The sequence below is a fragment of the Phyllostomus discolor genome, chromosome 7 (assembly GCF_004126475.2).
Source record: "Phyllostomus discolor isolate MPI-MPIP mPhyDis1 chromosome 7, mPhyDis1.pri.v3, whole genome shotgun sequence".
Taxonomy (NCBI): domain Eukaryota; kingdom Metazoa; phylum Chordata; class Mammalia; order Chiroptera; family Phyllostomidae; genus Phyllostomus; species Phyllostomus discolor.
Window position 1 is genome coordinate 117,857,673 of NC_040909.2, and position 22,009 is coordinate 117,879,681.

General features: G+C 38.5%; 1 protein-coding gene across 4 annotated transcripts in view; it reads right to left on the bottom strand.

The window, feature by feature from the left end:
* Positions 1-22,009, bottom strand: part of RSPO2 (R-spondin 2) — a 141,470-nt gene that overhangs the window by 62,194 nt on the left and 57,267 nt on the right. For all 4 annotated transcript variants that reach the window (XM_036031354.1, XM_036031355.1, XM_036031353.1 and 1 more), the window contains one exon: positions 8,454-8,642. In XM_036031354.1, the coding sequence (XP_035887247.1) occupies positions 8,454-8,642 (189 nt within the window). The remainder of the gene's footprint in view (positions 1-8,453; positions 8,643-22,009) is intronic.

Below are 22,009 nucleotides of genomic sequence, written 5' to 3' on the forward strand. Positions count from 1 at the left end.
TGTTACAGCAGTTTATTAAAATAAAAACCCCAAACTCAAATCTATGAAATATGTTGCTGGTATCTTCTCTGTAATATTTGAATGTTTAAAAATTATAGCTTGCCCACCCACACACACAAAAATCTGAAGAAATATTGAATCTTGTATAAAATCATGTGGTCAAATAATGAGGAACTATAAAAGAACATTGGCTGTGTTTCTCTTATATTCAAGTGATGCATATTTGAAATCATTCTCAAAACAACCAGAATTAAAACTTGGACACGTTGCCGGGAATACAAAGGTAGGTGTTTTAAAGGGATTTCTTTCCCATTTAAAGGGGGTGAAAGAGGAGGGCAATTACCTCAAAACAAAATAGGAAAGGAATGTGATTGCAATGAAAGCATTTTTAAAAATTATAAACCAAATTAATATCTCTGACAAGATTTTTAATTCCTGCCAGTAGCAGCTTCCTCATCTTGGTTACTCCTTGTGCTTTTCCTTTTTTGGTGACGTGGTACCCTTTCTTACTAGGTGGAACCGGCGCAGTTTTATAACCGTCGGACCTGAGTCTCGGTGGCACTTTTTCAAATGTTGAAAAAGGCAGATCTCTCCACCCAACTAAATGGAAAAGTGTACGTAAGCTAACGTATGTCTAGTCCTTCACTCAGCCTCCATCCAAGGAAAACAAGAAGAATCTCTTAATCCCTTCGCACTCCAAATACGCTAAGGCAGGAATCAGCAAACTTTTCCCGTAAAAGACCAAGTAGTAAATATTTTAGGCTTTGGGGGCCATACAATCTCTGCCTAAACCACTCAGCTCTGTTGTGGAGAACAAAAGCATCCATGTACAATGTGTAGATGATGACAAAACTTTATCCAATAAAACTTTGTTAATGAACAATGAAATTTGAAGTTAATATCATTTTTATGTGTTGCATAATATTGTTCTACTTTTGATATTTTCCCAACTGCTTAACATCCTAAAATCTTATTCTTAGCTCCAGGGCCCCACGTAGAAGGTGGCAGGCCAGGTGATGCCCAATGGTCCAGGTTTGCTGACCCCCAGACCACAGACTGAGATCCATGAGGCACATTGAAAGGAAAAGGAAAAAGGGAAAGGGTTTCCATTTCTAAAACATGAAATGGTAGCATTTAAAGTTAGGGAGGTTTAGTGACATTTTCTATACACCATGCAGATATGTGCATGAAACACATGTTGAATGAACCTGAGAATGCTGGGATTTATTTATCTCTACATGGGAATACCTACTTCAAGATTCCTTATCAGTTGTCAATAGGTCAATGTTTCATCCTACCTTAATAAACTTTTAATTTCTTGGATATGTATGGCATTAAGTTGTCCATGAAGGTGGTAATTGGACAGAAAGAAGGGAGTAATTTTAAAACACAATGTGTTTGGCCAATAAAAAATTATAATAATAAAACGAAACTAAACAACACTTTTGGCCTGAAACCTGCCTAACGTTGATGCCTAGTCCTCTCCCAGCTCTGTGGGAAAGGTAACCTTGTCAGGTGTGCCCACCTAGTGGCTGCACCATGTTGGCAGCCCACCCTCAGGCTTGTCTGTGGACTTCTCAGAGCATCTGCCACCTGCTCTGTAAGTGGAGGCAATACTGTAGGGTTGCCAGAAGCCAAGGAATGGGTGTATTTAAAATGAAAGTACTTTAAAAACTAAAGTGCAAATTAGGTTGTCTTCTATGCACAAAGGAAAACAGAGTACAAGGTAGCATTTGCCTCCAAAACAGAATGATGCCATCCAAACTTGGGTGTACACTGAAATAATAGGCTCATTCGAGAGAACCACCAAATCCACAAGAAAATTCAGTGTAAGCTTGAGAATTAAGATTTCCTCTACTAACCATCAGGACAGGCTAATTTCCCCACTTCGGTTTTGCATTTTATGTTCTCTATTCAGTGATCTTGTTTCCTTAATCACCCTCTCTCTCCTCCTCAGCTGCCTCTTTCCCACTCACACCTCCTTCCATGTGACACACGCATGTGCGTGCACACACACACCCATTCCCTAAACCACAAGCCATATAGCCATCATCGACTCCTTTTCAACAAGCTTAGCAGTAAAGGCTGCTTCCCTACGACCATATGTACTCCCTAAAACCACTGCCATCAGGATAAAGCCCCAATAATGACAACAAAACAACCCTCATTAAGGTTAACGCCTATTGTTTATGACCCTCTGACATTGACCCTTGCAACTGCTCAAGCCCTCCTGCTTCTGCTTCTGGGGCAGCATTCTCTAAATTTCTTCCTACTTTCCTGGTAACAGTCATGGCCTCCTCCACAGGCTTTTCTTTGCTTGCTGTTAAATGTCAACATATTTCAGGCTTTAATCCTCAGAACACTTTTTCCCCCGTTCAGTTGATCCTACCAATGATTCAGTTCAGACCTCCCTGGAAGGCTCTAGACCAGTACATCTAACTGCTCACTGGGCAGCCTGCCTAGGATGTCGCATACCACTTCAAGCTCAACATGTCCCAAATCAGCCATCCTCCACATCATGATCTTTCTCACCAGCAAATATGGTCCTCCTCCTATACTCTGTACCTTGATAAATTACACTCTCCAACTCCCTACACCAGTATCATAAGAGTAATCAATTTCACCTCCATCCAACATCCTCCAACTGATTATCAAGTCCTTGTGATTCATCCTCAATGTTTCTCTCCATTTCTCCATCTCTACTACATCTACCTTCGTCCATTTATTCATACAACAAACACTTCTGACCACCCAGTATATGTCAAATAATATTTTGCATATCATGAGTCTAAACAAACGATATCAAAATCCCTTCCCTTTTGGAGCTTGCATTCTAGAGGGAGAGGTGAATATATTAAGGTAAGTAAAATATGCAGTGTATTTGTTATTTGTAAGTACTAGGGAAATAGGGGAGGGAAGGAGTCAGTGAAGGAAGAGGGAGGAAAGGAAAGAGGAAGGACTAAAGAGAAGGAAGAAAGGAAATATTGGGATAGGAAAGGATAAAGTTTAAACAGATTGGCCGGGTCAGGTCTAAAGAAATGGTTGTTCTCATTTTTTCTTAGCTAGCTTATTGATCTTGCTGCCTTCTTGTTGACTCTCTCAACTCATCTTTCATGCTACCAAAAGAAAATTATTTCGCAAAACCATAACCTGATCATCCTCCTACTTAAAATCCTTCATTGTCTACGTGTGGCCTTCAGGTAGATGTTTATACTGCCCAAATGTGGCACATGAGGCCTGTCATTATCTCGTCCCCACCAACCTAATTAGCATAATTTCTGGTTATACAATGGAGCTGTACTCAACCACCTCTAGTTTACTTCAAAATGGATGACTTGTGTGTGTATGTGGTTCTGACTTCACACGTTTTTCCCTTTTTCTACCTGTAATGCTTAATCACAATAACTTTGAAAATGCCCACATCTTCCCAACTGTTACCTCCATTGCTGAAATCCACCTCAAACTTTAAAAAGTGTATTTTACTCAGTCAGGTAACTTCATCCATAAAATGGAAATACCATAACCTACTTTGCACACTTGTTTGGAAAAAAATGGCAAAAAAGTACATTATTTATCCTATAATAGGGTAGGCACAGAATGAAAGCTAAATAATGAGTGACCTTTACCACATAATACACTGAATTGTCTGTGTTTTCCCTGAGACCAGGCTTTCTCAACATCAACACTGCTGACATTTTGGGTATGAAAATACTTTACTGAATTTATAGGACAGGAGCTGTCCTGTGCATTGTGGCATGTTTAGCAGGATCCATGGCTTCTGGATAGATACCTGTAGCACCCCTCTGGCTGTAATAACCAAAAATGTCTCCAAACATTTTTAAATGTCCCCTAAGGAGCAAAATCACCCCTAGTGGAGAATCACTGGACTATACTATAAGTAACTCCAGGGCATTAACTAGTTATTCCTTATTATTATAGTTCTAGGTATCTAGTACCAAAGCTAGCACATAGTAGGTGTTCAATAAATACAGTAAGAACCATAATTTTGCCTCTAGCACTACAGGTTAATTTTTCCTATTTTTTGAAATGCATATAAATATATATATTATTTTTATGGCTCCTTTCATTCAACATAATGTTGTAAAATTCATTTATATTGCTGCATGTTGCAGTATTTCATTCATTTCTACTTCTTTTTTTTACATACTATACTTTTTTAGATACTCTATTGGACATTTGGGTCGTCTCCAAGTTAGAACTAATATGACTAGTGTTGTCATAAAAAATCTTTCACATGAATTTTGGTTACAAGATAGGATGGTAGTTTTGTTAAAGGAGGAGAGAGGGGAGCAATTGGGAAGAGATACAATGAGGGTTCTTGGGGTGCTGCTCACAGTCCCCTTTTACCTGAGTGGTGGTTACAAATGTGTGGTCACTTTTTGATAATTCATTAAACTCTCCACTTAGAATCTATGAACATAAAATTCTGTGATACTTCATTTAAAGATTTTTTATATTACTAATAACAATACAAGAAGGGAAAAGGCCAGAGACTCTTGTAAATACCCTATAATGGCATTATTCACATGAAAAATAAATGTTTATATTCATTTGTATCAAATAAAAGCACATTAAAACAAAAAAAATGCCTTTTTATATATTTTTTGTCAATAATTCCCAGTGTTGGTGAGATGTAAGGTAAAATGTCTGCTATTAGTGAAGTGAATAAGTACAACCTTTCTAGAAGTCCATTTGGCAATATATATTAAAAGTCTTGAAAATATGTATTATGGCTACATGGCAATTATATCACAATAAAACTGGAAAAATGTATTATGTTTAAAAGTTTATCTTATGAAAATAAATTGAATAAATGTGTAAAATGACATAGGTTTGTGAAAGGGAGAATATATATATTTATATGTATCTTTATCTTTATATATATCTTTATCTTTATTCTTTTGTTAAAAGAATATTTAATTTATTTATATTTAGAGAGAAGGAAAAGAAGGGAGAAAGGGAGAGAAATATCAATGTGTGAGAGAAACATCAACTGGTTGCCTCTCACACCCCCCAACTGGGAACCTGGTTTGCAATGAGGCATGTGCCCTGACTAGGAATTGAACTGGTGGCCTTTAGGTTTGCAGGATGATGCCCAAGCCATTAGCCACACCAGTCAGGACTATAAGGATATCTTTAATATAACTGCTTATAATGGTGAAAAGCTAAAAGCAAATTTTCAGTAGGTAATTAGCTAAACACATTATGGAATGTCCATTCAGGAGAATGTATGCAACATATTTAAAGACATGAAAAAATGTTCCTAATATTGTTAAAACAAGTTAAAAAAACAGAAAAATGATACATCTGTAAGAGGAGAAACACATAAATATGCCCAGAAACAAAATGTTGAGCATAGAACCTAAAATGTTACCTTTGTTATATTTGAGCAGTGGTTTTTTGTTGTTTATTTTTGCTTTTGCTTTTTTAAAAAAGTCTATCACTCTCTAAACTTTCTACAAGGAATATGTATAATAATTTTCAAAATTTTTTCACATAAATGAATTTATCAATGAATAAGAAATAAATATATTAGAGAAACATCATGCAATGGCTGCTCTTAGCATCCATGGGTGTGTGTTTATATGTATTTTCACAGTATGTCTTAAATTATTCCTACATTGGTTTTTATAAGCATGCTTGAATTCATAAGCTCCATACAGTTTGGACCAAGAAGGGAACCTCAGCCAACATTTCACAGAGCAAGCCTCCCTTTAGGAGAAAGACACTGCTCTACAACTGGGATCGTACGCCAGTGATTATGAAACAGAAGAACAAGTTTCACTTGTAGGACTTTTTATAAAGCTACTGTTGCTGGAAGTATACTTTTCTTCCCTAGTGTTGAGAAATAATCTCTTAAGAAAACAAAAAGTGGATATGATGTCAGATTCTCAGTCTGTGACAGCTTTTCCAATTTAAATCTGTCTCATCCTCTAAATAGAATACAGATAACAGTGCAATAAATGCAAAGTATGAAAAAACAATGAGTCATTAGCATGAAAGAACCACAGTCATCCAAAGTCATCTACTGAGAATTAAATAATTTCCCACTTTCACCCGACGTCATGGGGGTCCTGTTAATCAGCACTTCCCGCTTGTACCAGATAAGTAATGACTTCCTCCAGGTCAGTAATGCAGCATTGGCTGCGTTCACTTACAGTGGGGATAACCATAGCAAACCCATTCTCACACACAGACCCTCTTTTCAAGGCTGATTTACAGTCACTGTTCCCTGTCCATTTCTGAGAAAAGGGGTCAACTTAGCCAAAAAGTGCCTGTTAACCCCTTCCTGGGAGCATGTCTCTAAGGAAGACCCTATGGCACACTATGAGGTATTGTTGAGTGACCATCCGCACCAATTTGCTTGGACAGCTCTGGTTTACACCCTGTGTCCCTGCATAATTCTTAACAGTAGCCCCTCCCACTCCCCAGTGTCCCAGGTCAAGTGACACAGTACATGGTCACCCTATCATCCACACACAGCACGTATAATGCTAGGCCTAGAGCCTGAGATAAATCCCTAAAGCCATCTCTACATTCCTACCTCATCTTTCCTGTGCACTGATAGTGTGGAATGAAAACCACACAGAATATTCATGGACTCAAATGACGCCAAAAGTGGTCTAAAACAATCTGAGTAGGAATCCATCTTTAAGGAACCATCCTCCTATGAAGTTCAAAAATTTTTAGGTAGCCAAAATCATATATTATAAGGATAAGGTAATTATTTGCAAAAATTAGCCAGTCTATTGATAAACTATTAAAAGCTGTACCCCTCTAGTTATTGATCTAAAAAATTCCATGAAATGGAAGTAGATCCAAATTTCCTCTAAGCCTATATATTTCTATCTGTGCTGATGGGAAAATCCTTCCCCCAGTCGCCTTGGCTAGAAAGTACAGGTTCAAATTTGATTCTCTCTTCACTGTCAAATTAGTTGCTAAGTCCCACTGACTATTTTTTAAGTCTCTGGAATTCATTACCCACAAACCTTTCTTCAGAACACTATGTCTATCTAATTCTCAATTGTTACAGTAGCCTTAGTCTACTTTCTATTCTTCTCCAATTCATTTTCCCACTTCTGCCAGAATTATCTTATGTAAAGCAATTGCTTTAGTCCACTGCCTGCTCAAAACCCACATTTCTCCACATGGTGCTCAAGACCTTTGCCAATTGCACTGAATTCTCCCTTTCCATCCCCAATTCCAACCACACTTTCCATCATACACATTCTACTCAATGGCTCTCATCCAGACACGGTACCACTCTCCTAGGAGGTGTCTAGAAGTGTTTGCTGGCATTTCTGCTTGTCACAGTGATTTGATGGTACAAAAGACACTTAATGAGCATGGACTAAGGGCAATGAAGGCCAGCGATGTAGGACAAGATGCCTTGCCATAATGCCAATAGCACCCCAGACGAGACTAGTTCCCTAAACACATTATTTTCATACATGTGCGGCGCCTTTTTTTTCTAAAATCAACTCAACATCTCTCCACTGGTTCTGCATCCTTTCAAAATAATATTTTAGTTGGAACATACATTTCAAACTCTTCTCATCCAAACACCTCAACTGACTGAATAGTCGTATACAGTGTGTTCATGAGAGATAATTAAATCATTCCTACAACACACTAGTTGCCTGATTAGCACTTGGTGTATTAAATTATGATCAAACTTCTCACCCACCTGTCATTTCACTCCATGCGCCCCTTCCCCTTATCTCCTGTGTTCCCTAAAATTTGAAGTCCTTAAAGAAGTGGATGTTCCTTTGGTATCTCATTGATTTTTTAAACTCAGATTTCTACTGTTTACATAGTATTCTATGAATGGTTTTTGGATTAAAAGATAAAATATTGTGCCTGTATTCCTATGTGTGTACATAAGAATGCCATTCCTTAATTAGCTTTTTTTGGTTGTTGTTAAACTTAGAACTCAGAATACTTTGAAGTAAACTAAATAGTTCGGTTACATATTCTATCAGTAATCATGCTTTACAGAATTCTAAAATGAATGTATTAAATCACATGTCAGACTAAATAAGGTATTACAAACTAGGTAAAAAAGGGAAAATAAGCTATAGATACTGTGGTAAAGTGGCGAGAATATTTCTAGTAAAAAATTATTTAAATTACTTTTATTTATTTAGTGCTAAGTATGACTTACAAAGATCTGCCTAATAAGCTTGTGTGTCCAGATGTTTGTTACCAAAAAAAATTTAGATCTTAAAAAAAGTGTTCATGTGCAATATTCTTCTATACAGAAGATAAATTTAAGGTGTTCTTATCCCACTCCACTCAATTTTTTAAAGTTTAGGCCTAGACTATTTCTGAAGCATATTAAAGATACGACCTTTTTTAGTCAAGAGTTTCAACTTGGTTCCCCCCAAGTGGCATAAACGGTAAAATGAGGCGGACAAAAGTCAACTGCTCACGTGCACATCTGTTCATATCTGGAGCTCGGTGTCCATAGTAACCCGACGGGCAGGAATGCAGGCACTCCCCGTACTGGCGCATGCCTTCTCTTCGAAGGAAGAAGAACAACTTCTGTTGACATCGGCTGCACCCATTGTCCTTTGAACAAGACAAGCAACCCTTGCAAATGGGATTTGATACATAACTAGCTGTAAAAGAAAAAAAAAAGCATGTTTAAATATGAATATGATCAAACTTCTGGGCAATGTGACATGCTGTGAAAACAAGTATCTCTTACTCTCTTATTTTAATGAAGTAGAAAATCCAAACAAAATATTCTCTGAAACCCCCCAGGGAATGATGAACACACAGCCAAATTCAGAAAAGAAAGGGGAAATTCAGAGCCAGAATTGAGGCTGGAAGCGCCAACTGAATGGATCATGGAGACGTTAAGCCAGACAGAAGTAGACCTCATGGCAGGGTCCAACACCAGAACAAGAAAGATGCACATAAAGAGCTGACACTTGATGGGCTTTCCATCAAAATGGCAGCATAGGTAAACATAGCTCACCTCCTTGCACAACCACATCAAAATTACACCTGAACTATATAACAACCATCATTCAGAATCATAAGAAATTGAGCTTAATGGAAGTCCTACAACTAGGGAATTAAAGAGGAAACCACATCAAGACTGGCAAAAGGGACAGAGTCACAGAATAGCCTGGTCCCACATCAACATATGATGCATAAAAATCAGGAGGGACATCTCAGGATCGAGGAGTCCCAGACCCACACCAGGCTCCGCAGACCAGTGTTCCAGTGCCAGAAAGATAAGTCTCTATAATTTCTGGCTGTAAAAACCAGCAGGGATTGAAAATGCAGAAGACAGAACCTGCTGGACTCCTTGGCAGATCCTCTTAAGGGGCCAGGGACAAACTCATTCAGGCTCACTCCCTCTGAGCTTCAGTTCTGGGGCAGCAGTCTGAAAGGCACCAGAGGCATATGGGCAGGAACTGAATTGTCCAGCATCAGGGTAAGAGTTGGGGGGCAGCTTTCTCCCAGACAGAAGTGCTGGCAAGGGCCATCATTCCTTCTCTGAGGCCTCCCCCCAGACAGCCACAGAGCCAGCAGGTGAAGGCTATACCTGAAACTCCATAAACCTGGCTCACACTGTTTTCCACACCCTGACAATTCTCTGAAGCCCTGTCCCACCCAATATTTATGCCAACCCGAGCTGGTTCCAATGGATTTTCCCCAAAAAATGACTTGTCTTGGCCCATGCTTCAGATTTTCCTAAATTCTCTCAAATAAGCAGCATCTGGCTTCAGCAAGCCCTGTGCCTCTCACTGAGCGGCCCCCACCCCTGCATCAGCCAGCCATATTCAGAGCTTAGCCTTTCCTGGGCACCTCAAGCCCACCATAAGTAGCAGCCATTTGCATATTGCTTTGTAGCTTAGGCTGTGTGACTCTGAACAAAACATAGGTACTAGCTGACCTTGAACATGCCAAAAACAACCAACACTCAACTACAAGAGGAAGGTGTACTCAGCCTACGCAGTGGGTGTACCTTGAGTACCCAGATTGGGTAATAGGGGAGGCTGTGCTACTGGACCCTACAGAATACCTACTACATTAGGCCACTCTATCAAGCCTGGGAAACACAGCAGTCCTACCTAATACATAGAAACAAACACAGGGAGACCACCAAAATGAAGAGACAAAGAAACATGGCCCAAATGAAAGAACAGAACTCCAGAAAAAGAACTAAACAAAATGGAGACAAGCAAACCACCAGATGCATAGTTCAAAACACTGGTTATAGGGATGCTCAAGGAACTTAGTGAGGACCTCAACAGCATAAAAAAAATCTAGTCAGAAATGAAGGATACATTAATTGAAATAAAGAACAATTTACAGGGAATCAACAGTACAGTTGTCCCTCGCTATATCATGGTTCACTTATTGCAGCTTCTTTAAAACCTGCAATACAGTGAAGCCGCAATAACTGAACAGCAATATAGCACCAAGGGATGACCGTACACTCCACTGGTGAGTATCCATACAGAATTTTATATGTTGTTAAAATTACGTAGGTTTAAGACTGTAGAAAGTGTTTAAGAGCATATGAAGTGTTTATAAGAGTGTGGGAAAGGTTAATAAGAGAGTGGGAACGGTTTATAGGATTGTGGGAAGGGTTTATAAAGCCTTAAAATATATATAAATAATAAAATAAATACAACGCCACTACTTCATGGATTTTCACCTATTGCAGGGGCCTCTAGAACATAACTCCTGCAATAGGTGGGTAGGTGAGGGATCACTGTACAGCAGATCATGCCAAGATTCCAATCAGAGATTTGGGACATAAGGAAGCAAAACACAACCAATTAGAACAGAAAAAAAATGGAGATAGTGTAAGTAGCCTGTGGGGAAACTTCAGGTGTACCAACATTCGCATTATGAGGGTGCTGGAAAGAGAAGAGAAACAGCAAGAAGTTGGAAACTTATTTGAAATAATAACAGAAAATTTCACCAACTTTGTGAAGGAAATGGACACACGAATCTAGGAAGCACAGAGAGTCCCAAATTAGGAAAAGCCAAAGAGACCCACACTAAGACACATCATAATTAAAATGCCAAACATTAAATACAAAGGGAGAATCTTAAAAGCAGCAAGGAAGAGAAAAGCAGTTAGTTACCTACAAGGGAGCTCCTATAAGACTGTCAGCTGATTTTTCAAAAGAAACTTTGCAGGCCTGGAGGGATTGGCAAGGAATACTCAAAGTAATGAGAAGCAAGGACCTTTGATTCTAAATGATAGGTTTACTCTACCCAGCAAACCTATCATTTAGAATAAAAGGAGAGATAAAGAGCTTCCCAAAGAAGAAAAAGGTAAAGGAGATCATCACCACCAAACCAGTATTATATGAAATGTCAAAGGGTCTTCTTGAAGAAGAACAACAACAAAAATATGAACAATAAAATTGTGACAAAATATCTATCAGCAATTGAATCTAAAAAACAAAATAAACAAACAAGCAGAACAGAAACAGAATCCTAGATACATACAAGGTTTTGATGGTTGCTAAAGGGAAGAGAGGTTAGAGGGATGGGTGAAAAGGTAGGGGGATAGGTAAGAAGCTGAAGGGATTAAGAAGTACAAATTGGTAGGTACAGAAAAGGCATGGGATGTAAAGTACAGCACAGGAAACACAGTAACCAAACAACATATAAGCATGATGCATAGACATGGACAATGGTGTGAGAATTGCCTGATGAGGGGGCTGCTGGGCAGAGGAGGACAGAGGGGGAAAATTGGGACAACTGTAATATCATAAACAATAAAATATAATGTTTTGAAAAGAGCATTAACACTTGGCTCTCTTTATGTAGACTGGAGTCATGAGGGCTGTTTGTCCATGTAACAAGCACTAGAAGCCCCCACTCCAACTGGCCAGAGGAAAAGATTCCAACCCTGGATTAGGGCATTAAGGGGATGAGCAGGGAAGCAAGAAAATATAACCCATGAGAAATAAGTACCCACACCTGAAAGACATCCATGAGTGGGGTCCAAGCCTAAGTTACTGATGCAGTATGGGGTCCCTAAGTCAAGAGGTTAACATTAAAACTTGTCCAAATCAAGAAAACCCACCAAGAGAAAAAAATCTGAAACTGCCCTATTTTTTTTTTTTTTTTTTTTTTACAATCCTAAGGCCTGGAACTTCCAGGGAAAACCACCTTAACATCAAACTGCACAAGTCACATGTACAGGCAAACTGCTGTGAGGAAGTTGTCAGTCTCAGTTCAGAGAGAGATTTCACACCTAAAGAATCAGAAATAACAGAGCAGTCTAAAAGAGGCTTTTAAATGAAAATCTTCACGATATTTGAAAAGATAAAATAAGGACTAGAAATTACATAAGAAGAACAATACCATAAAAATAATGTGCAAAAATTAGAAAGAAATGAGAATTCTAAAACTGACCAGTTGAATGGTAGATTAGAATTAACTGGAAAATGGGTTTAAAGGACTGTAGCACAAAACAATATGAAAATGAAAATGTAAAAAGGGTAAGAAGCATGAAAGAAAAAATGAAAAGTCTTTAACACATGAGTATTAGGTGTTGCAGAATCAAATAAAGAAAATGAGGAAGACTTAAGATTCAAAGTGATCATGGCTAATTAGTTTCCTAGATAATGTCTCCTCCTACAGACTTAATGCCAACTCTCACCCTTGTGAGTTCCACTGATATCATAACCCAGAGCTACTTACAGCAACCCAACCCCACCCACCTTTCTCTACTTCACGTTACATTCTCTTGTTGGGTCTATTTTCCTGCTTTTATAGTTACTGTAGGATTTCTGTTACATCTTACTCTGATGAGATAATTATGACTTATAGAGCATTTTCACATAATGACTTTATGTGAAAATATAACTGAAAATAAGCCTACACTATTTACAATTTCCCCAACTGCCTTCTGAAGTGGTTTCATTCTGATAGTACTATTGGTATTCTGAGCAGGATGCAAGGAGTGAGCATGTAAGTTTCAAAAACTAGGATACAGCTCAACATCTCTCTGTAAGAAAGGGGTAAAAATTGGGGATGAGAGTAGGGTGCAGAAAACTGAGAGAAACAGAACTAGGAATAGTCAGCAGCTGTATGATGGATGGAACGGCTTTGGCAGAGTAGGTGGACTGGGGAGAACCCCACTTACTTTTATTTATTTATTTATTATTTTTTATTTTTTAAATCCTCACCTGAAGGTATATTTATTGATTTTATTTTTTGTTTTGATTTAATCATTGTATTTTTTCCATTACCATTTAGTCCCCATATACCCCCTCCCCTGCAGCAATCACTACACTGTTGTCCATGTCCATGAGTCCTTTTGCCTTTTTGATTTTAGAGAAAGAAAAGAAGGAAGGGAGGAGGGAGAGAAACATCAATGTGAGAGAGAAACATCAATCAGCTGCCTCACTCACATGCCCCTATCGGTGATTGAACTCACAACCTAGGTATGTGCCCTGACAGGAGATCGCACCCACAGCTGTTAGGTATAGGGGACAATGCTCTAACCAAGTGAGCCACCTGTCCAGGTTGAACCCAACTCACTTCAATTTGGGGGGCTGTCTAAAAACAGAACCCACCTTAAGCACAAAGACCCAATGGCATGATATTTGAAAAGGCAATATTACGGTTATCCAAATGCCCAACTTAGCTCCATCAGTAAAAAGAGACTTTTGAAGATTGATATACACAGCAGCACGGTTTAGGAGAAGCCTCTCTGTACCACAGCCACCATAAGCTAAGGCTGAAGCTGTCCTTAATCTGAGTTCAAAGTTAAACCAAGCACTTTATCACCGTAAATCACACTCCATAGTAAAAAGTATGGAGCAAAGAGAAGTTACAGAACTAACAGAATCAATGTAAATTAAAGGCTTTTTGTTTTGTTCTGTTTTTATGTATCAGATGCCAACTTTCATCTTGACAACAAAGGTTTCAGAGTCAACAAAGTGTTCTCTACATTTTTTAAAGGTATTCTGAAAATCATTAAAAGCATTGCTTTATTTACTCGAACCTGACTGGCTTAATGAAAATGAATTAGGGAATGCTTATCTGAGTGTATATCTTAGATATCTTTATAACCCTGCATGAGGAATTCTCTTAAACAAAAGTGATGTGAGCCCCACCCAGACTAAGTGCCCTCTCTTCCTTTCCCCCAGTCTTCTTTACTAAAGAAGAGTTAATGGTGGTCCTCAATGCTGAAAGGCAAGGGCATGTATAATTTTTGCAATTTGGAGTGTCATGCCCCAAACTTCAAATAGACTGTTTCTGTTTCATTAACCATTGTCCAGCATCTACTACCCTAGTAGACTCTATGTGGTAAATCAAGAGCTTCACAATTTAATGAAAACTTCTTCATCCCTATGGTGACTACACCAATCCCTGTACCTACAGTCAGGCAAGAACACACCTTTTAACTTGACTACAGTAATTTATTTTGTCAGGACCTGACTAAGTCCAATGGCTCTGCCTATTACTTTGAGATTTAATTCAAGTATTGCAGGTGAATAAACAGACCTTAATTCTCAGCTCTGATGACCATGTTTATTTGCTCTCTCTGTAAGCTTCAACTTTTCCTTCCCCAAACCCTGCTGAGACCCAGGGCCTCATCACTCCAACCAAAACACTTCTCTCTGACTAGACCCACCCAAAAGTGTAAAGATGAAATATATCACTTAAAAGATGAAAAATCCTCAACAAGATGTTAGTGGTATTAACACAAATCCATACATATCTCTAAAGGAGTATGTGGAGGTAGAAAACAAGGCAAATTTGAGGCAGAAACCAGGTAACAACACCTATATCACTAACAAGTATATCAAGAGAGAAAAACACTATAAATAGAACTCTTTACTTTTGATTCTAATTATTTGATTTGTGTCCCTTTAAACTGCAAGTTTTTTTTTTAACGAATCTTGGTATTCTAAGTTTGATCCTTTGTTAAATCAAGTTCAGTTATTCGCATTTTATCCCATAGAGCATTTTGTGTAGGTGTTGAGTGCCTGTCTGTTCCTAATATACTCCTAACATTTTTTCAAAGGGCTCCCCTGTTTCTGGAGTTAGCCCTGGCCAAGCAAGAAGAAACCTAAATTCTTTCTAAGTGAAGGCATCCATTCCTAACATAAGGTACAGATTTCTAATTTTACACATATTGGGACTGACAATGGGCTGTTGGCATCTTATCCTCACTCCATGTATGCTCCTTAAATGTTACAAGTTCAGAAGATTTTTTAAAAGTAATAATTCCTCTGAACTTAATTGATCAAGCTTATCATAAAATTGTTCATTTTTGTCTCTGCTCCATTCAAAATTCAAGACATATTTAAAAACAAAAACCCTATCTCTGGCACCAGTAACATGTTAGATCTTATATAAATCAAGCTGGGCATAGATCCTCCCACTAGAACTTGGCAACACTGGGTTAAAAAAAAAATCTCATAATCATGTGTACTACCACACTCAAACTCAACCGAGCAATCGAGGTCATGAATTGAGTCACACAAGATCTGACCAAAATAAGAAATGCTTATCTTGGGATACTTAGGTTAGTTTCATATTTCATTGTAAGTATTTATAGAAAATATCACCATAAAACATGTAATCTGATCTCTGACACAAAGACAAATTTTAACACTCTAGGTGTTCACTATTCCAATCCTAATGCCCTCGACAGGAAACAAACATTAAAATTAACAATGTTAATATAGCTTAGACAGATACACATTTCTACAGGTCCATTAAAGTTTTAGAGGGCTCAATCAACATGAATTTAATCTAGAAAAAATTGAACACGATAATAAAGGGTAACTATCAAAAATTCCAAAATTTTAGACCCTCTATAATTAAACCATATTTTATCAATCTCTTTATCTTTTGTGATAAATTCTTCAATATTTTAGGTCAAAGGCTTACAAAACTACTCAAATTACTAACTTTGAGAAATCCATATTAACTGGCTGCTAGAAAATGTTATTATTTGATAATTAACAACCTAATTTTATCCACCTAAATGCATCTCTAGATGTATTTCTTGGAAAAATAATGTTTAAAAAGTTCTGTCCCCCAAAATATGAAAATTATCTCTAGAGATGAATATTCTTAATGACAACAGGATTAAATATCATTAATCAGATGATTTTGCTTCTCTTACCGAAACTCAAGTAAAGCCACTAGGAGATTTTGAAATATGAAGGAAGAGCTAAGATCCTCCTTCGAACACAAAACATGAAGAAAATTATCACAATTATCCACTTCTAATTACTCTCCAGCGCCAGGGCCATTTGACCCATAATTCTCACAGACTGGCACCTAACAAGTGCACTCACCGTCACGGCGAACTATGGCCATGGTGTGGTTCACTGGGCGGGACACTTTTCACACGGCATAGGGGAGTGGAAAGCTTCAAGTCTGACTTAGCCAAGATGCCCCAGGGAAGCTCAGAATATCAATAACTGTAGGTCAAGGAAAGATGATGAACCGAGACATGGTTGCAAAATAAATGTGGATGGAGTCTTCAATGGGTCTGTTTGAGAGCACAACAAACCTATTAAGAACCTGGAAAACATATTGCTTTTCATTTAATAAGTCACAGACTTCACTAACATCCAAGACGGACTGCAAAACGGGAGGAGACTGTATGCATGGTGCCAGGTGGACACTGGAAATATCGAGGGGAACAACTTGTAAAGTATATGATTGTCTAACCACTATGCTATATACTTGAAACTAATACAAAATAATATTGAGTGTAAAATGTAATTGAAAAACTACAATTCAAAATTTTTTCAAGGTAAAAAATCTCAAAAAGAAAAAAAACTGATGAAGAGTGAAAGCATGTACCAAAGCAAACCATCACTACAGCTATCGGGGGAAAAATAACTTTGGTTCAACACATTTTACCTTGAGGCAAAGAAGTATTCCCCCAACAAAGTTTCACCCTGAACGTAAGCAGCTGAAGCTGAAGCAGATGTGGGCTGTACATCTGGTGGTGGGGGCCACAGATTTCCTGAAAGAGCTTCTGAATGTACATTGACTGCCATGCAAGGGACTCAAGTGCTTTTTGTCAGCACCATGAGGTCCTGACCCCCGGGCCCAGCAGCACAGAGAAGCTGTAGGAATGCTAAGATTGGCCCTGTGACTGCCAGCTGTGTGCGCAGCTCAAGAGCCAGTCCCATCCCAGCCTACGCCAGAGTGAGAAGCTCGGGCAGAAATTCAGAATGCAAATGAATTACATGGTATATGAAAATCCTTCAGGAACATGTTTCCAAAACAGCCATTAATACCCAACTCAAGTAGGAAGGCAAGACACACATAAAGGTAAGTAGCTACGCGTAGACCTGGTAGAAAAATGAAAACCACGAGTCCTCAGTTTAGCATGCACAGTTCCCTAAATGATGGATTTTTCCTAATTTAAAACTCATTTTGGAAACCAAGCCCTATCAGGCTTATTCCGTCCCCCCCTCCTAGAAACTCTTTGACATAAAAATAAATCCTAATGCACACACCTACACGGGATATAAATCCCGTTCTGACAGGTAACGGGAGTGGGGGGAGTGGGAGCAGTATGTACAACTGAAGATCAGAACACTCTCACCACAATACTAAGCTATTAAAAATGCAGGCAAAACAGGCCACCAGAATCATGAGCTCTTCAGCTTCTACAACTGCTAATGCCAATAACATTAATTAGTTGGTGAAGTCAGAAAAAAACATAAAAGATGGTTTGAGACTGCTCATTTCCCCAAAGATATAATAGTATGAGTATAATGTTTTGAAACAAGGGAAAAATTGTATCTTATGTTGCATAAAATAAGCCACCTGTTTAAATCTGTGAAAGAGAAAAAAAAATGTACTCCACAAAACTGCTCTCACGCCAAACAAAAAGCAAGCTTACAGTTAGAATGCGTGCGATGCTGTAAACTGTAGCTAGAAAGTTGTGCAGTATAGATGACCCATGCCAAGTGCCTGCCTGGCCTTTCCCAACACACTTAAAAGACCCTGTTGACAAACTGTTGGTGCTAATGGTAACTCCAGCATGAGCAGATCTAAATATATACATTTATGAAGATTGTGAAACCGCCACGTTCACGTGGTTCCATGTTTGCACAAGGAGATAGTCCAATTATTTAAATATAAAAAACAAACTGCTCACAGATTGACCAGCTTGTTTCCACATACAATACTTAAATACTTCTTATGCTAACACTGTTTCAAAATAGTTTTGCATACTTCCTAAATACTGTGTAATATTTACACTAAATATAAGTGCCATAGTCTCTGACCTATCCAACTGCCAATAGGGAAAAAAATCTCCCCTTCCTGCCTATCTAAAGATTTCATTGTTTTTTAAGAAGGGAGGAGGGATAGGATGGAGTCCATCTAGTGTATATTCCCATCATGAGCAAGCTGTTGACTCAGCCTCATATACCACCTGCTTCCTAGAACAGAAATCAGTTTGCCAACTCCTGCTTATTCCACTATTTTCATTTTAAAACAATAAGTGAAAAGGAAATGGGATGGCTTATTTGGTGTCATAAACACAACCCTCAAGAAGAATCCGTGTCATAACTAACCAGATTAAAGGCTCCATGTGTTTTAGATGTGGAAACTTCCCTGGGTCAGACCACTGGGTTTTAGAATTGAGAAACAGCACTCTGCTAGCTACTGTCCTAGAGAAACGTTTCTTCAAACAAAGATAATAAAATGCTTTTTACGTTGCTTTAATGAAAAACACAATAACAAACCCTCAGGGTTGGCAAACAATATTATGAAAGAATTATTCAGGAATAGACCGTGCTGCAAAAAAAAATAAAAGTGAAAGCTCTATCGAATTCAGTGTAGGCCACCGTGGGTAAAACTATCGCATACGTTTACAAAAATCAGAACGGCTCACTACTAAATCTCCAGACCTACATCGGACTTGTAGGTTCTCGACAAGTTTTTCATGAGCTCTCTGTATTTAACATTTATAAACAGCTAGTTTTATCATGTTTTGTTGATACGCTAACTTCAGAGCAATCCATACCTTAGACCTAGTTTGAAATCTAGCTTTTTTATTATTCTTATTCTAAGCAACTTCTGTCTTCTCAGAAGGAAAAATGAAAAAGAGAAAAGCTAAAACTGGGGGCTGGGGAGGAAATAAAATGAACTTCGGGGAATATGCTATCTGACGAGTTGCAAGTTCCATGCTTTCATACTTTTTGAAAGTCATATTTATTACTCATTTCTGTTTATTCAAATAAACAAAGAGATCCGAGAATTTAGGAAACCTTTCCAAGGTCATAGGGTTTGCTAGTGACAAATTTGAATCCAGCTCCAACTTCTGATTTCAAAAGCCATCCTACTTCCCCATTAAGAAATGCATGTATAGCACGGCGGAGGGGGGGGGGGGGGGGAACGGAATGCACTATACCATGAGCAAACTGTGAGAATTTCTTTCATTAGGCTGTGCCGCTGTAATTTGCTCACTGCCTCCTTATTTTTGCTATAGCTAAAAATAGAACAATCAGTTACTTTTTGTGATTAGTCACTAAGAGCACTATACTACCTAATTCTTTCCTCACATAACGAGGACAACATTAAGTCTCATAAGCCAACAGAAGTAAGGTGTCTACGAAGGCACTGCAGAATAAAACAGCTGATACATCTTTTTAAAAAGGATAATGGGGGAAACTGAGTTACAGATTTCTTGTGATAGAGGTTAAAGAGAAGGCTTCTGAATTATAAATGGAAAGTCTTTAACTATTTGGTCATACAGCAAAAAGCCAGCACTTTTTAAATAAGGATCTCCACTTGATAAGTTCAAAGTAAACAAAAAAATCACCCCCAAACCATGCAATTTCCTGCAAATGGGCCACTCTGCTCACTGTCTTTGAAGACAGATCCCAGCCTGGCCAAAGGGCCTTTGAAGTAGCACAGCAAGCACACCTATATAATTAGAAAGGCAGGGTAGGCCTTCACATGACCAAAACTAGATTTTAAAGATACACAAAAGGAAGGAGGTATGGACTGATGGACTGACACAAAGATGAGAAACCTTTGCTCGAGACTGATTTGGAGAGCAACTTGCCACTGCTCGCCTACCTGGTGCTCCACTCCCTCCATGCCTTGGAAGCTACAGGCAAACCCCTTACATGTGAATGGGACACTAGATAGTGTTCAGTCACTTTCAGAAAGTGGGAAAACTATATGTAGATGAGTATGCAGACACACATGTATATACAGACATGTTATGTGTGCATATAGACATAGATGTATATAGATCTGTATATACAAATATTTGCATGCACTATTTTTCTGAATCAGTTGATTGTAACTTACAGATGCTATGCATTTTTGTCTCTAAATTTGTCAGTGTTCACTATGTATTTCCAAAATTCAAGGACATTGTCTTGTAACAGTCATATTGATACAACACTATTTTTAATCCATGGTCTATATTCAATTATTCCAATAACAACCTTTATAACTATTTTTCTCCAAGACTAGAATCTCATCCAAGATTACTCATTGCATTAGGTTGTCCTGTCTCTTTAGTCCCCATTAATCCGGGACACTTCCTCTTTCATGAGCTCGACGTTTTAGAAGAGAATAGGCCAGTTATTTAGAGAATGTCCATTTGGGTTTGTCTAATGTTCCCTGATGATGGGACATGCATTGGGGGGATGTATAAAATGATGTTATATCCTTTCGTTGTGCACATCAGGTGGCAGAAGATGGATGTGGCTGCATTATTGGTGATATTAACTTTGATCTCTGGTTAAGATAGTGTCTGCCAGGTTTCTACATTTTATTTTATTTTTATTTTCTGGATTTTATTTTTTTATCTTTTGGGAGAGGGAGGGGAAGGGAGGGGGAAGGAGAGGGAGAGAAACATTAATCAGTTGCCTCTCGCATGGCCCCAACCCAGGGACTGAAGCAGCATCCCAGACATGTACCCTGAGGGGAAATCGAACTGGCAACCTTTCAGTTTGTGGGAAAACACCCAACCCACTGAGCACATGAGTCAGGGTCAGATTTCTACATTTTAAAGTCACTGTTTTCTCTCTGTAATAAGTAGTTTTTGAGGAGATAGAGTAAGACTGTATAAGTATCATTTTGGCACCCGTTGATGATTCTTGCCTAAATCAGCTATTATTTCGATAGCTATCAAAGGTGGTTTGCTAACACCATCACTCCTCCTGCACTCCTTAGAGGGCATTCTAGGGTTAGAAGGACCTCCCCTTCTCCCTTCAATTGTTGGTCTGCACTTTGGTTTATATCAGTAGAGAATCCTGGATTTTATTCTGTGAACTATAATCTGTTACTATACTGACATTCGCCATATCCTAGATTTGTTCAGTGGGAATCCTTCCCGGTGCTATGGTTCTGAAGTTGTATTTGATGTGCATGGCACCAAGTGCTTGGGGTAGAGAAGAAGGAAACCTCATCTATCCCGGGAGAGGTAAGAATAGGTGGTAACGTGAGTTGGGTCTTGAAAAGAAAGCAGGAGTTTGCCAATTGGAGGAGGATAGCCCAAGGACAGGGAACAGTACATGCACTAAGGTAGGCATAGCGTTGGGGAATACAAAGACCAAAGGTCCAGTACATCTGATAAATCCCAGCCTAGGTTATCGTAGGTTATCGACAATGTATCTTTCGGACAACTGCAGAAACAACAGAAAAAGCCACTCAATATTTTAACTTGGTTACAGGAAGAATTTGTTGAAAATAGGAAAAGTATGATGTTGCCATGGGGTTTTTAATAGTAGAATACAGAGCCTGTGACCCTAGAAGTATAATCTAAGACTTTAAAAGTGTATATTTTCGAAAGTTTAGAAGTAAAAGGGTTCAGGTTTGCAGCCAATGTTTCTAAATTAAAATTCAAGAATAAGTCATATAAAAACTAACCTTGCACTGACCAGTGTAGCCCAGTTAGTTTGGTGTTGTCCCACAAGGTGAAATGTCACCAGTTCAATTCCTGGTCAGGGCACATGCCTGGGTTGCAGTCCCGTCCCCAGTCAGGGCA